Source organism: Notolabrus celidotus, chromosome 10, assembly GCF_009762535.1.
Source record: "Notolabrus celidotus isolate fNotCel1 chromosome 10, fNotCel1.pri, whole genome shotgun sequence".
Taxonomy (NCBI): Eukaryota; Metazoa; Chordata; class Actinopteri; order Labriformes; family Labridae; genus Notolabrus; species Notolabrus celidotus.
Window position 1 is genome coordinate 4064944 of NC_048281.1, and position 15868 is coordinate 4080811.

Below are 15868 nucleotides of genomic sequence, written 5' to 3' on the forward strand. Positions count from 1 at the left end.
ATCTTTGTCTTTTCACTTACATTCCATGCGTCAAGACTGCAGCATTCCTCTGAGGCCGGTCTGGTATCCTACTGTCCTGGTTGACCCAAGCCTGTCTTGAAATGTAGCCATCCTGCACAGATTTCCAGGAAGACATGTTGAAGATACATTTATTAAAACTCTATCTGTCTCCTCCACATTTTATCTTTCTGAAAGCTGGGGTTGGTAGTCAGATTTAGATCCACTTTTTGTTATACTGGTTAAAATGATCTTTCTGTCCTGATGGTAATCAATTCATAATGTGTTCTTAAAAAAGAGGTAAAAAAAGCTGCTATCTACAGCCGGAGTAAACCTGGGAAAACACCAACCAATCCCTGCCATCAGGAGCAGTGTTAATTTTGGCGGCTATTTTAGATTTAGTCTTAGTCTTAGTCTTAGTCTTAAGACGAAAATGTCTGTTAGTTTAGTTAAATTTTAGTCTTTTAGCCCTTTATAGTTTTAGTCGACAAAAACTCAAAACATTTTAGTCTTTGATTTTCTTCACTCTTTAAATAATTCATGTAGTCGATCAGATATTGGTATCAGGGTTATACTAAATGTTCAAATCGTCAACATTTCAATCCTTTAACACTTTTGTGTTATATCTTAAGTGAAATAATTCAGTCTGTCCCTGCTAAAAAGTCAAAATAAAACATTCTTGATGTGATCACTGTGACTGTATTTAGATTCTCTTGATTCACAGAAAAATGCCATGAACACAATATAAGAGCTGTATTGCACTTCTACGACGGTACCTGAATGTACCTGCAGTGACAGGCGCACTGGACAGACAGTCAATACACGGCACTCTGAAATGCATCTGCATGTTTGATGACAAGGAGTTGATCAAAACTTACTGAATGTGTCTGATGTATCACCAAACTGGAACAAATCAAGCTCTAGACACAGAGCTTTTTACGGTAATGGTGGCAAAAATGTCAAAGATCAAATATTAAACAGACGTCCCCCGGTTGTGTCTTTGTCACTAACACACACCGGGGGTAAAAATCCTCAATGAAGAAGAGACAGATGCATGGAGGTGAGGAGAGCTGGTTCATAAAGCACACCTGCTGCAGGTAGAGACCAAGCTAACACTGAGCCCCTCAGATAATAACTCAGCCTGTCACAGGAAGTGATCACTTCTATCTTTAAAGACGCACAGCGGGGGAAACATGGATTCTGAATGTCAGACTGTCCACCACTAAAGTTTTCGTCTCGTCAACAAAATCAAAACATATGTTGGTCAGAGTTTTTATTATCAGTGATGCACTTTAGTTCGTCATAGTCTCGTTTTCGTCATGAAAAAATGAGTCGCTGACGAACATTTATCGTCATAATTTCGTTAATGAAATGAACACTGATCAGGAGCCAAATGATGAAACCAATCAAATCCCGTCCTGCCGTTCTGCCCGCCTCCTGCGCGTACATTTTATTTTTGTTTGGGTTTTTAACTTTCACTATGATAATTAGGGATGTCCCAATCAGCTTTTTTTTCGCCCATATCCGACTTTTTGATATTGAGTATCTGTCGATACTGAGTCCTGATCCGATACTTGTATTTTCCCTGATATTAGAGCTGCATACAGTTTTTAAAACATTTTTTTAAACCAAAATAAAGTAACAAAAATTAATCAAAAGATGTCTTCAGCTTATCCCATTTAACATAGTTCAGCTAGCAATGTTGTAAAACTCGCATATAAAATGAAAACTCTCCACAGAATGGTGTAATAGCTGAATTTAGCTTAAATATTCAGTCACAAAATGAATCACAAATACACTTAGTGCTGTATTACAATAAAAAAAACAAGTGCACTTGGATAGAAATCTTAGATCCACTCAAAAGTGGTGTAAACAGCTTGACTTGAATAGTCAGAACAAAAATGAATTTAGAACAATTTATTTTCAAATATTACATTTTCACTTAAAGTGATAAACCAGCTTGACTTGCCAAGGCACTAGTTGAAAATAAAAGATGAATTCAATTAAAGATAATTCAAAACATCAAAATCCCTTCACAGTCAGTAGTTCCCAAACCTTTTCTGTGGGGGCCCCCTTTGTGGGTCCATGCCCTCCATGATATTTGGCGTTATTACAAAATGATAAGGGATCACGTGTGTGAAAATATGTTAACTCACCATGACCCCCGTCAAACAAGTCTCCAATGCAACACTCAACTCATGTCTGAGCCTGAGACCACAGAAAGATGATTTTATAATCCTCTTTGTGTTCAGAACTCAGGACTGGAGGGGTTAGACGGAGTTCTGAGGAAATGCTACATTCAAATTCATGCTGGTTTTCCATGACGGCCAACGCTAGCTTTAAAAAAGAAAAGCAGTATTTTTTTGTATATTTTTCCTTTATAAATCAAAGTGAATCTTTGTCTACCTGTGGCTGGTTACATAAGTCTGACCAAACAGTGATACTGAGACTTCAGCCAGCTTTTTGTCATTCCTTGCCAGATTATTGAGAAATCTGTCATGGTGTATTTGATTCAGCATGCCTCATGAGTGATGTGTCACACATTTTTGAGTCTCAGGCCTGGACAATCATTAACATTTGACCCTCTCAATCAGCTCAGTATTGTGTGCTGAGAGAGGCCGGACTCAAATCCTCATTCAGTCCTTCTTCTCCTTTCTCTATCTGCTTGGACTGTTCCTCTCTTTCTCTCTTCCACCTCCTCTCTGTTGCATTAATCCACTTTCTTTTGAACTCAAATCATTTGTGTTCAAAAGATTTTTTACTGGTTTCTTGTGTGTGTGTGTGTGTGTGTGTGTGTGTGTGTGTGTGTGTGTGTGTGTGTGTGTGTGTGTGTGTGTGTGTGTGTGTGTGTGTGTGTGTGTGTGTGTGTGTGTGTGTGAATTTTAGGAAACCCAGTTGGATTTTAGCTTTGTAGTTGGACATTTTTGGTGCTTCCCCTCCCCCAGGCATATGTAGCCTCTTCAAACTCTTCAGTCTTATCAGTTATCTCTAAGAAATAGGGCAATGATATCAAAAGCTGCTTTTGAGCATTGCACCGTTTGACTGATTTGCTAAGAGGTAAGGTATTTCACCTAGACAATACATGTGCAATTTACCTATTTTTTAACATCATTCTCCTCTTAGTTAAAGTTGTCTTTTAACCTTAAGTCAGATTATATTATTGAAATCATTTCAGAAAGGATCAGACCATAGACTTTATAAATAATGGACATAGTATTCGTGATGTCACGCATGTTTCTGAAGCGCTGTTTTGAAGCCAATCGTTGGCGGGTGCCATATTGGAAATATTGAACTCAACTCAACTGCTGTTGAGCGAGTGTGAGGTAAAGAAGCGGGCTTTGAGCCTCCTGGCTAACAGCTACAGTGTTCCCTCCTGTCAAGCAAGTCAGCTGTGCCTCTCATTGGAAGACTCGTAATCTTAATATCTTTGAAATTGCTGCGTTATGAAAAAATGAACCCCCTGTACAGTGTTTGCCGATCGAGAAATGAGCTATCCAGACTACACTCCTTTTTTGAACCAGGCTGTAAACATGTTTATTTCTGCTGTTAAGATCGTCTTCTTTGAATAGATTTGTATGTGGTTTCCTCAAGTGGACGCTCGATGAACTGCAGTTTTTAACAAATCCGCATGGGCTTCAATCATCGAGACCGGAGGTTCCCGCCTGGATCAGACTTATTCCAAGGTTGATTCTCCATTGTTAGCTTCCTTGCTGTAGTGTCAGGTATTGTAGTGCTCATTGAAACCAGAGGCCCTGTTTCGTCAATGCATCACGTTTTCGTCACCATTAAACATTGTATTGTTCAGTTTTTTGTCTCTCCTGAGTTTGGAGGGAGGGTCTGCGATGATAATTGATAGAATATTGCAAGTATAAGCCATAGACTGTATAAATATGGACGTAGTATCCGTGATGTCACCCATCTGTTCCTGAGTGCTGTTTTGAAGCCAATTGGCGGCGGCGGCAGCCATATTGGAAATGCAGAACTCAACCAGGCAGAGTGTGAGGTAAAGAGGCGGGGTTTGAGCCTCCTAGCCAACAGCTATGTGTTCCTGTCTGGGACTCAAGTCAGTCATGTCCTTATTTGGGCAAAAACTCTACTCTTAATATCTTCTGAACCGTTGCGTTCACCCCCCGTACAGTGTGTGCCGATAGAGAAATTAGCTACGTAGAGCCAAGCCGTTTTTTGAACCAGGCTGTAAACATGTTTATTTCTGCTGCAAAGATCATCTTCTTTGAATTGGTGTGTATGTGGTTTCTGGTGTTTCTGCAGCCAGCCTCAAGTGGATTCTTGATGAATTGCAGTTTATAACACTTCCGCATGGGCTTCATATTTTGAGACCGGAGGTTGCCGCTTGGTATAAGCAGAAACAAGTTCTAAAATGGAAGTACTGAATGTGTTCACATAAGAGCTGTTTTTGTAGTTTTTACATGGTGATGTTGAGTGATGTAAAGTTTCTAACTTTATTATTAACAACTTTGTTATAATAGGTAAAAATCCACAAGTTCAAAATGATTTGTTTTGTTACACAAAGGATAACTTATATGGCATACTTGGATATTTTTTGGTGGTAGTTATTTATTTTATTTGTATTTATTGTTTCACATATAAAATAACAACAAAACATTATTGCTCAATAACATGAGCCAAGATATAGCAGGTAAATTCAATAATAAAACTTACCACTAACTTTAGTGACATGTAATGTGTAGGAGGAGCCAAAAAACCCTAACAAGCTTGTTTTAATGAAAACAATCAACGCAAAGACAAAGCATCAATGTAGAACAGAATATCTACATAAAAATAGAAACAAAACGTAAGGGTTAATAAGAGGGATTCATCTTAAAAATGATGATGAAATTAAAGTAAAAATAAATAAATAAACAAATATATATACACTACCGTTCAAAAGTTTGGGGTCCCTTAGAAATGTCCTTATTTTTGAAAGAAAAGCACAGTTTTTTTCAATGAAGATAACATTAAATGAATCAGAAATACACTCTATACATTGTTAATGTGGTAAATGACTATTCTAGCTGCAAACGTCTGGTTTTTAATGGAATATCTACATAGGTGTATAGAGGCTCATTTCCAGCAACCATCACTCCAGTGTTCTAATGGTACATTGTGTTTGCTAATCGCGTTAGAAAGCTAATGGATGATTAGAAACATCTTGAAAACCCTTGTGCAGTTACGTTAGCACAGCTGAAAACGGTTTTGCTGGTTAGAGAAGCTGTAAAACTGGCCTTTCTTTGAGCTAGTTGAGTATCTGGAGCATCACATTTGTGGGTTTGATGATACTCTCAGAATGGCCAGAAAAAGAGAACTTTCATATGAAACTCCACAGTCTATTCTTGTTCTTAGAAATGAAGGCTATTCCATGCAAGAAATTTCCAAGAAACTGAACATTTCCTACAACGATGTGTACTACTCCCTTCAGAGAACAGCACAAACAGGCTCTAACCAGAGTAGAAAGAGAAGTGGGAGGCCCCGGTGCACAACTGAACAAGAAGACACGTACAGTAGAGTCTCTAGTTTGAGAAATAGACGCCTCACAGGTCCTGAACTGGCAGCTTCATTAAATGGTACCCGCAAAACACCAGTGTCAACGTCTACAGTGAAGAGGAGACTCCGGGATGCTGGCCTTCTAGGCAGTGTGGAAAAGAAAAAGCCATATCTGAGACTGGCCAATAAAAGGAAAAGATTAATATGTCCAAAAAAACACAGACATTGGACAGAGGAAGATTGGAAAAAAGTGTTATGGACAGACAAATCAAAGTTTGAGGTGTTTGGATCACACAGAAGAAGATTAGTGAGATGCAGAACAAGTGAAAAGATGCTGGAAGAGTGCCTGACACCATCTGTTAAGCATGGTGGAGGTAATGTGATGGTCTGGGGCTGCTTTGGTGCAGGTAAAGTGGGAGATTTGTAAAAAATAAAAGGGATTTTGAATAATGAAGGCTATCACTCAATTTTGCAACGCCATGCCATAAGCACTGTCCAACCTGTGGACAGCTCTTGATTGGAGCCAATTTCCTTCTACAACAGGACAATGACCCAAAGCACACTTCCAGATTATGCAAGAACTATTTAGGGAAGAAGCAGGCAGCTGGTATTCTGTCTGTAATGGAGTGGACAGCGTAGTCACCAGATCTCAACCCCATTGAGCTGTTGTGTGAGCAGCTTGACCGTATGGTACGCAAGAAGTGTCCATCAAGCCAATCCAACTTGTGGGAGGTTCTTCAGGAAGCGTGGGATGAAATGTCTTCAGATTCCCTCAACAACTTAACAGCTAGAATGCCAAAGGTCTGCAATGCTGTAATTGCTGCAAAGGGAGCATTCTTTGATGAAAGCAAAGTTTGAAGGACAAAATTATTATTTCAACTAAAAATCATTATTTCTAACATTCTCAATGTCTTGACTATATTTTCTCATCATTTTGTAACTCATTTAATAAACAAAAGTGTGAGTTTTCATGGAAAACACAAAATTGTCTGGGTGACCCCAAACTTTTGAACGGTAGTGTATATGTATAAGTTAGGAAAGTAGGGAGAGTATGTGTTTGTTAGTATGGATTAAGATCAGTATCATGTTGTATTTCTTAACTCACCCAATAGAAAGTGTTTGTTTCTTGAATGAGTTGAAATTCGTGTTACTGTTAATACGACCGGGTAGTGGTTTCTGTGTTGTTTTGCTATTCTGTCAAAACAGTTCCTAAACGTTCTCCTGACGAGGTAACATGAGGAACTGAACGTAACCTAACAATGAACAGGGGGAAGCTGGGCATGTCTGCATGAACACATTGCTGCTTCTCACTCTCTGCACCTCAGCCAGACTTATCTCTTAGTTCAACAGTCTCTGAGAAGAGTTAGCACATCACTGTGTTAGCTGGCAGAATTGTAGAAGAAACAGTATCCTGTCAGGTAGGTTTACTAAAGTTTGATTGTGATTTAAAGAGACTCTAAATCTACTAGTTTATGATAAATACATGCTGCAGTGAACCCATGGGTTTAGCTTAGCTTTGGCTACATTTGAATGCTCCATCAAAGGTTGAGGGACTGCCTGGTGTCAGAGCAGTGTGAACTTCAGCTCCAGCTGGCATAAATCTACATGACTCCCTTTCTAATGGTGCAGTCTGTCTTTTCTTTACATGTTTAGGTGGTTGTACATAAACAGCCACAATATATTACTGAATAGGGCTCATTCACATGCTTTAATGGTTTTCCAGCTGTGTTTGTGTCCCACGCATGCAAGGCCCCCCAACGTTGTCTCCTAGGGTTACTGGCACCTATGTGTTTGGCAGCATCTATGTCGAAACAGATCAATCAGACTTTATTTATACATGCTTTTCATACAATGACTTTGTTTGTAACACAAAGTGCTGTACATAAAAACAACTTAAAATAGAATACATTAAAAAAAGAAAGATCTATATAAAAATACAAATAAAAACACCTCCACATCCTTATCCCAACCCCCACCCCGAGTCCAAACCCACCCCACAATCCTAAGGTTAAGAACACAATATATGCAACAATAATAATAATCACGATAATAATAATAGCAAAGCTATCTTCTCTGATGGACAACACGTCACACCCCCTCCAGGAGACCATAACTACACTAAGTAGCTCGTTCAGTGACAGACTTCTTCACCCGCGGTCTCACAGAGAGATACCGCAGGTCTTTTCTTCCTGCAGTGGTCAGACTGTATAACCAATAATATATATATATATATATATATATATGTATGTATATATATATATATGTTGTAGATATGCTTATTTTTTACCTTTTTAATTTTAATTGCTAATATTTAAAAAAAGAATTGTTACTTCATAGGCTCTTGTTTGCTTTATATCTATATTTTTGCACTGTCTACTTGCTACTGTGACACTTGAATTTCCCCGTTGTGGGACGATTCAAGGACTTTCTTATTCTTATTCTTAATAAAATAAATAGATAGATAAATAAATAAATAAATACACGAAAAATAAAAAAAGAAATTGCTGAACGAGCTGAGGATACACTCTTTTCAAGATTATAAAAGTCAACACAGGAAATTAAACTCACCAAAATAAAATACATTTCTAAGACAATAAAACACTAAAATATTAAACCATTAAAATAAATTAAGATACTATACTTACAGTAAATAAACAAAAAATGACCAAAATTTGAACTAGATAATAAATAAATAAATAAATAAAAAGTGACAAAAATTTGAACTAGATAATAGATAAATAAAAAGTGACTAAAATCTTAACTAGATAATAAATAAATAAAATTAATAAATAAAGAAAAAAATACTAAAATTCAAACTAGATAAAAGTGAATACAATTTTAACTAGATAATAGATAAGTTATTTAAAAAAATAAAATAAAAGGTGACTTAAATTTGAACTTATAATAAATAAATAAAAAGTGACTACAATTTGAACTAGATAATAAATAAATACATAAATATCTAAATAAATAAAAAGTGACTAAAATTTGAACTAGATACTAAATAAACAAATACATAAATAAAAGGTGACTAAAATTTGAACTAGATAATAAATAAACAAATACATAAATAAAAGGTGACTAAAATTTGAACTAGTTAATAATGAATAAAATGAATGAATTAATTAATAATAAATGACTAAAGTTTGAAATTTTTTTACTTTACACGTATTTACTTACTTTTTCTTTTTTTTTACTTGTTTTTTCACACGCCACTCCCCAGTGGATACATCCACCCACACCATCAACCATAAATCAAGCTCCCTGTTGACTTGTTAAAGATATATAGTCAAGGGAAACATTATGCAAATTCATGTGTTGTGTAGTCAACATAAAAGAGGTCATGCTGTTGATGTTAGTATATGTTATCAGAGGCAAGTCTCAAATCGTACACAAGAATAAGTCTGAAGACAATCAAACATTAATGAGCTTAAATGATTCTTTACTTGTTCATGAGGGTGAGACTCTATTTGTGGTGGCAGCCAACAAAATGTAGCCAACTCAGGAAAGTAAGGGCTATTGTACATGTGTTTGTAGCTTTAAATAGCATTTAAATTCAAAAAATCAACCTGCAGTGGTCAGTGTTGTTGGTCTTTTTTTAAAATGAAACATTATCAAACTGTCTGGTTTCATGATGATTGTAATTTTTGTTAAAGTTCAGCATCAGTGAAACACTTCAGCCGTGACTTAAGAGACAGTTGTACGCTCACGGGCGAGCAGAAAGACCGCAAACAGCCAAACAATACTGCAGGCAGTAAAACAAGGTCCTGGGTGCTGCACACACACACACACACACACACACACACACACACACACACACACACACACACACACACACACACACACACACACACACACACACACACACACACACACACATACACACACAATGACTCCTTTGTACTCCGTCTCTCTCTCCCTGGGCACGGTAGGGGTGCGGTATGCCTTGTCAACTATGCCAGTTAGCATGGGGCCAGCCCCCTCTGAGCTGCCCAGGAGCTCTCTTGTGGTGTGTGCGTCTGTGTTTGTGTGCTTGTGTGTGTGTTTGTATGCTTGTGTGTGTGCGTGTGTGAGGGAGAGTGTAAAACAGAAGGAAACCTCTAGATACCCTTTCCCCCAAATTTTACAGTTTCTTGTAGAACTGCTTATTTCTCCTCTCTTGAAGTGTTTAAACGTTTGTGTAAAGGTTATTAAATTTACATTAAAAGCAAAGCAGAAACTAATGAGCTGAAGGAACTTGCTCTGTAAATGATACAAAAGTGTTGATGCTAAGAATATGAACATTAAAGTTCACCTGAGGTCAGATAAGTTTGGATAAAGACATGAGTGATTAAAGAAACAAGGAGGACAAATGTAAGACAGAGAAAAGGAGTGAATGAATGCAGCTGCAAACTGATCTCGAATAGCATTTCTCTTAACTTAATGCAGAACCAGATGATCACATGATGTGTCCGGCCACACCACTTCTCTCAGCTTCTCAGCGTCTGGGGCTCTTTAGCCCCGGTAACCATAGAAACCCTGTGGCTGTGCCTCATGGTAGGGTTTAGAAGTTGGATGCCTGTGTGTGTGTGTGTGAGTGAGTTAGAGCTCATGTGAGGGACAGATCTCCCAGTCCCGGGCAGAGCGCAGGCTGTAACTGGTACTGCCTTGCTGCAGAGGCCAACACCTCTTCACACACTGAGTGCATATGTTAGACTTCCTCTTTCATGAAATATTACACCTTTGAGACTTCTCCAGAAAAGTCAGATGCATACTTTTATGCATTCTCAATCAATGAGTCATCAGTGGCAACAACTTTTATGTGAAGCAGTTGTTTTTGTAGCCATCTCAGAGCAGCTGTGCCAGATTCCTCGGAGGAGTCAGATATGAAATGTCTAAGAAACTTTCAGCTGTATTTCCTTCCTCACAGTAATGTGTTCTTGATGAATGAATTTGTCCTCATGGGTCAAGACCCTTTCACAGTACTTCCACCAGATCCATGTCCAGTCTATCTCCGATCTGCTGCGGTCAAGCCGCCGGGCAGCTGGAGTCATGTGAATGAGGTTTTCCCACGGCAATCACTGAATCAAGGATTCTTCTCCTCCTCTCCTCATCCATGTTGTCTTTCTGGTCCTCTGAAAACCTCTGACCTGTTGACTCCCGGCCTGGCTCCGCTCTAAATTACATTTTGTTGTCATAGTTAAGTGAAAAACGATCTGGTGATAACACAGAGTGTTTTATTCTGAAAATAAACCGGATGTTTTCATTTTATTTTGGTGAAACCTGACTTCCTGTCCCGCTCCATCTGCTCTGTTGAGATTGAAGCGTCGTGCTCCAGCATTCAGCAAAAATAGAAGTCTTGTGTATCTGATCCAGAGGACTCCGACCTGCCGGATCACTGTCACAGCCGGAACACAACGGAGTGGATCCAGTGGAAGTTAACACATTGACTAGAATAGAAACGTATCAGATCCGGTGCTGTGACGGATCGGAGACAAACCACCTCAAGACCTTCCTTTTCAAAAATGCATACAACACATAACCTCTACTCCCGCCCCACCTCTATCTTTGTTCTGTTTTATTTATTTTATTTCTTACTTTTCTTTTTCTGTGAAGCGACTTTGAGCACCATGAAGAGCGCTGTACAAATCCTATCTATTATCATTATTATAACAGTCCTGTGTTGTAATGTATACTGAGTCACCTGATGTCTATTTGATGTATTAACTTTACCGAGTCATGCTTTGCTTCTGTATGTTTTGTGCATATTTACATTTTGCCAACATTGCACAACCATCATCATGCCTGTGAATCTTTTCTCTGTAAATCAACCTTTTATAAACTCATTCAGAGCTTTGTGTTGTCTCCATGATGCGTGGCAGGGCTCTCTGTCACGCACATTACTAAGCCCTTTGTTTGTTTGTGTGTTTACCTGGACAGAAAAAAGCCAAAGGTGAAGAGCTGTTTGACCAGATCATGTACCATCTGGACATTGTGGAGAAAGACTACTTCGGACTGCGCTTCATGGACTCTGCACAAGTACCAGTAAGACTGCACTGAATATAATAGTATCCCATTAAAGGTGCTGAGTACATGCATTTATCTGCAATTGAATGGTTTCATATGCTGCTTGCTTCAGTTCAGCCTGTAACTCTAACTATTTCTGTACGAAAAATATAAAAACAAGAAATCCAAAAGAAGGAGTTAACCTGAGAAGATTTGGAATACTTAAGTGTGAATCTGAGACACAGGAATTGCACTTGCTGCTTACAATATCTAACAGAAAAGATAGTTCAGAGCATGAGGACCCTCAAAGGACCTTCATCTGTGAAATTAAAACCACTGTATGCAATCATTTTGCTCCATGTCGGTTTACCAAGCTGTGACCTGACTACTATAACCCGTCAGCCTGCTGTACTAAACTTATCTGGGTTTCTTCAAGTCTTGTTTATAGGGGTGTAACGATTCTTTTTAACATCGATTCGTATCATGATTTGTGGTTGCAGATACGATTAAAGGACAATATTGGTTCATTTAGAACAATACAATCTGAAACGATTCAGTGACTTGAAATTGATTCAGTAACTTTTTAGTCAAAAATTCAACCAGTGTGACTGAAATAAATCCCTTGATACTGGACAGTCCTAGATTCCTGTTGTTGCCGTGATGTTTTTGGCCTGGGTCGAGTTTTGTCCTAGTCTCTGACTAAACATGCTGGAGAGGCCTGAGGCTTCTGCAGAGCTGATGTTACCTTGATGAACGCTGCAAGAGGTGCCTGGACGGTCGGCGTTGTGTGAAATCCCATGGCGCCTTAGTAGGTGGTTGGATAGATTTGTGGGGTTGCCGTGGTAACTTTACTTGACCTTTACATATCCTACAAACAGAGAGCGACTTATTTAGAACATCTCTGTCTTTGCAAAAGCCAAAGTGTTTCCACACGCTGGACCACAATGGTGGCTTGATCATTTCTCGCTTGCCGGCTTCTCCTCTGCCATCCACCATGCTATGTTTTGTTGTCTGCTGGCGCGTGGTGATGACATCACAGACAGACAGCCTGAATTGAGTAACGTTTAACGTCTATATCATTAAAAGTGTAAAAAAAAACACATCCATATAAAGTCTGCCGTGCTTAATTCCAATGTGTTATTTCCTAATATGGATACAATCGATTTATTACCTTTTAAAACGATGTTAGATGGATATATGTCGTCCTGAAGGCCAACTTGCCGAGCACAGATCGATGTAGTCGGATCATAGGAATATAAATGGATACATCGATGTAGTAGATGAATCGTTACACCCCCACTTGTTTATACTATTTTTTTTTAGCAGTCTCAGCTGCTGCTCATAGCCAGACTTCAGATTTCACTCCAAATCACAGTTTCAAAGGAGAACTTGAGGCAGTCACACCGCCCCTTCCAGTGAATGCTAAAGGGATTGGTTATGGGACTCTTGTCAACTCTGAGAGTCAGGCTGTGCTCTTAGACAAAAGGTGTTTTTGACCAGAGGAACTTTACCCCGGAGAAACAGAGCTCGTGGAGACCTGTCACTCAGCTGGGCGTCTCTGCACCTTTAGTCAGCTGATTCTGAAACATGCTTTAAACTTAAAACACTTCACTCAGTGAGTGACGAGAGAGCAGTGCAAGAGATTTATTGATGTTGAACAAGCGGAGTATAATGCAGATCGTGCCTTCTACTTTTTAAAAATAATATCCAAATACAAATGTTGTTGAATCGATTTGAATCCACCCTTATTTGTATGGATTTTTTACCGTCTTGCAATATATCCTTACATCCGTAGTCTGTAGTTGTCTCTGGAGATCTGGGGTTGGTGCAAAGTGTGAACATTTGTTCTTAAACCTGGTCACTTGTGATCCAGATCCAAATGTAAACAAGGCCAAACTGTTTTAAGTCACTGGTCTGTCTTTGACCCTGTTCCTTCAACCTGATACTTTCTGAAGGCCGTGGAAGAAGGGAGGGCCTGTGGGAGGAAAGATGGGAGGGACACTGAGGAGAGGGGGGAGGTAGAGAATCAATAGAGTAGGAGGGGGAGCTAAAGTAAAGAGAGAGGGAGAGAGAGAGGGCTGTGGTAAAGGAATGTGGGGGAGAGGAGACTGGAGAGTGCTGTGAGTTCCTCTGTTATCTCTCTCTGTTTCTCTTTTACGCTCTCTTACTTACACATGCAGCGCCACCACCGCCTCTCCTTGACATTTTTCATGCCTCATAGAGCCTGAACTTCCAAGAAGAATTACAGCACAGAGCAGAACACTGACTTCACTGTTTGTGTGTCTTTGCTTTGGGACCTCCCACCATTCAAGTTTTCATAACCTAAAGGCTCTCTAAGACTTGAATCATCCTTTCAGTTCAAAACAAGTCATGTTTGTTAATTCAATAAAATAATAGTTGTGGAAAGTTAGACTATGCTTAAGTATCACATGTTAAGGCCATGTCTTTGTTTGTTTTGATATTTTTCTGATACTTAATCTCATCTCTCTTGTGCTAAAGCAGATGTGTGTATTAATGTATGATCTCTTTGCTGTTTCAGCACTGGCTGGATGTTACAAAAAGTATCAAAAAGCAAGTGAAAAGTAAGTATCCAGAGACCTTATTCAAGCATGCATGAATACTTAATCCTCACCTTTTTTTCACTTCTGTTTTTAACACTCACTGCACAGATTATAATATACGTTTATGTTATTAACATTGGTGCATCACGTCTTCAAGACACTTTTAGTGAAGTTTAATGTGGAGTAGTTCGACTTGGTGTTTTGCTTATCACACAACATGATTCATAAGCTTGAAATTTGACTCTCCTGCAATGTGATCCATGTTACAGTCGGCCCGCCTTACTGCCTTCACATGAGAGTTAAGTTTTACTCCTCAGAACCAAACAACCTCCACGAGGAGCTCACCAGGTGAGGAAAGACACCAGCATTTCAGCTTTGCCCTGTTCTGTGCAGCTTTTAAGGATATTCACCTCATAACAAATTCAAAACATTTTTTGTTGTTGTTGCTCTATACCTTGTTCCACCAAATGTCAGATTAAGTCATATGCCATCATTAGGGCTGGGCGATAATTCAATAACGATAATTATCGTGATGTAATTTTTCTCAATCTAAATATAACAAATGTTCAATAAAAGTTTGATATATTTAAACCTGTAATTATACTCCCCAACCACTGGAAAGGGAGGGGCGCTAATAGGGGCGCTAATGAGCCTGAAACGCAAGTTGCCACCTAATATTAGACAGAAGAAGAATAAGACGGCATTGAAAAGCCAATCATGTCGCAGGGTGAGAGGTAGGCGGGCTAAAAGAAGTTTGGAGTGGAATGTAAACAGAGTTGAAATGAGCGACAGCGGCACAGAAGAAAACTTACACATCTTACTTACTTAGCACCGTCAGAAATGATGGATTCAAGAAGCTGATCAGAAAACTAAATCCAGATACAAACTAACACACTGTCTGGATTCTTCAACTTTCACTCAGGACCAAAAATCTGACTTCACATTTAAATGAAATAATGATTTGATATTTATTGTGATAATTATCGGTATCGACTGATATGAAATATTTAATTGTGATAACATAATTTTCAATATCGCCCAGCTCTAGCAAACATCAAATCTCACCCAATGTGCTTCCTATCTTTTAGGTACCTGTTTGTGTTACAATTAAAGCAAGACATCCTCAGTGGCAAGTAAGTATTTCCCATATTTGAACAGCCATTCACCTTAGTGTCATTTGAAGAAGCAGAGCTTTGTATTGCTTTCCTTTTTAAACATCATCTTTATCTTGTTTTTACTAAAATTGTTGTGTTACTATAGGAGACTATAGGCATACATGTTGTTGAACAGAATATCACCAAAATGAATATGTTTTTGCGGGCACATAGTAAACAGTAGGTTTCATTAAGGCCATAAGAGAAACTTTTTAAGTATGTTAGCATTAAAGCTTTTTGTTTTTGCTGTGGCTGACTTTTGCAACATGTGTATTTTCAGGCTAGAGTGTCCATTTGAAACAACAGTGGAGCTGGCTGCCTTTTCTCTACAAGGTAAGAGAGACCATGCACATTCTTTCCAACTCTCAACTAATAATAATAATAATAATAATAATAATAATAATAATAATTGATAGGATTTGTATAAGGCTTTGCATGGTACTCAAAGTTGCTTTACAGCAAAATAAAAACTCCTGATAGGGTAAGGGTTAATGTGAGTCAGACAATCATTGATGAGTTTGAAGTTGAAGCAGGGTTCACTCATATTCTAAGAATCTCAGTGATTTTCACTCAGTAGTGACAGAATCAATGTTTGAAGAGCTTGTTGTGTGCTACTTTTTTACCTGATTTAACCTTCAACTTTTAAACGTTGTTTTACCTCAGACTTTT

The 15868-nt window shown here is 38.5% G+C and overlaps 1 protein-coding gene across 2 annotated transcripts in view; it reads left to right on the forward strand.

Annotated features, from left to right (window-relative positions):
• epb41l5 (erythrocyte membrane protein band 4.1 like 5) overlaps positions 1-15868 on the forward strand; it is a 58563-nt gene that overhangs the window by 5290 nt on the left and 37405 nt on the right. For both annotated transcript variants that reach the window (XM_034693429.1, XM_034693430.1), the window contains exons 3-7: positions 11419-11523; positions 14024-14066; positions 14315-14393; positions 15134-15178; positions 15480-15532. In XM_034693429.1, coding sequence (XP_034549320.1) covers positions 11419-11523; positions 14024-14066; positions 14315-14393; positions 15134-15178; positions 15480-15532 — 325 coding nt within the window. The remainder of the gene's footprint in view (positions 1-11418; positions 11524-14023; positions 14067-14314; positions 14394-15133; positions 15179-15479; positions 15533-15868) is intronic.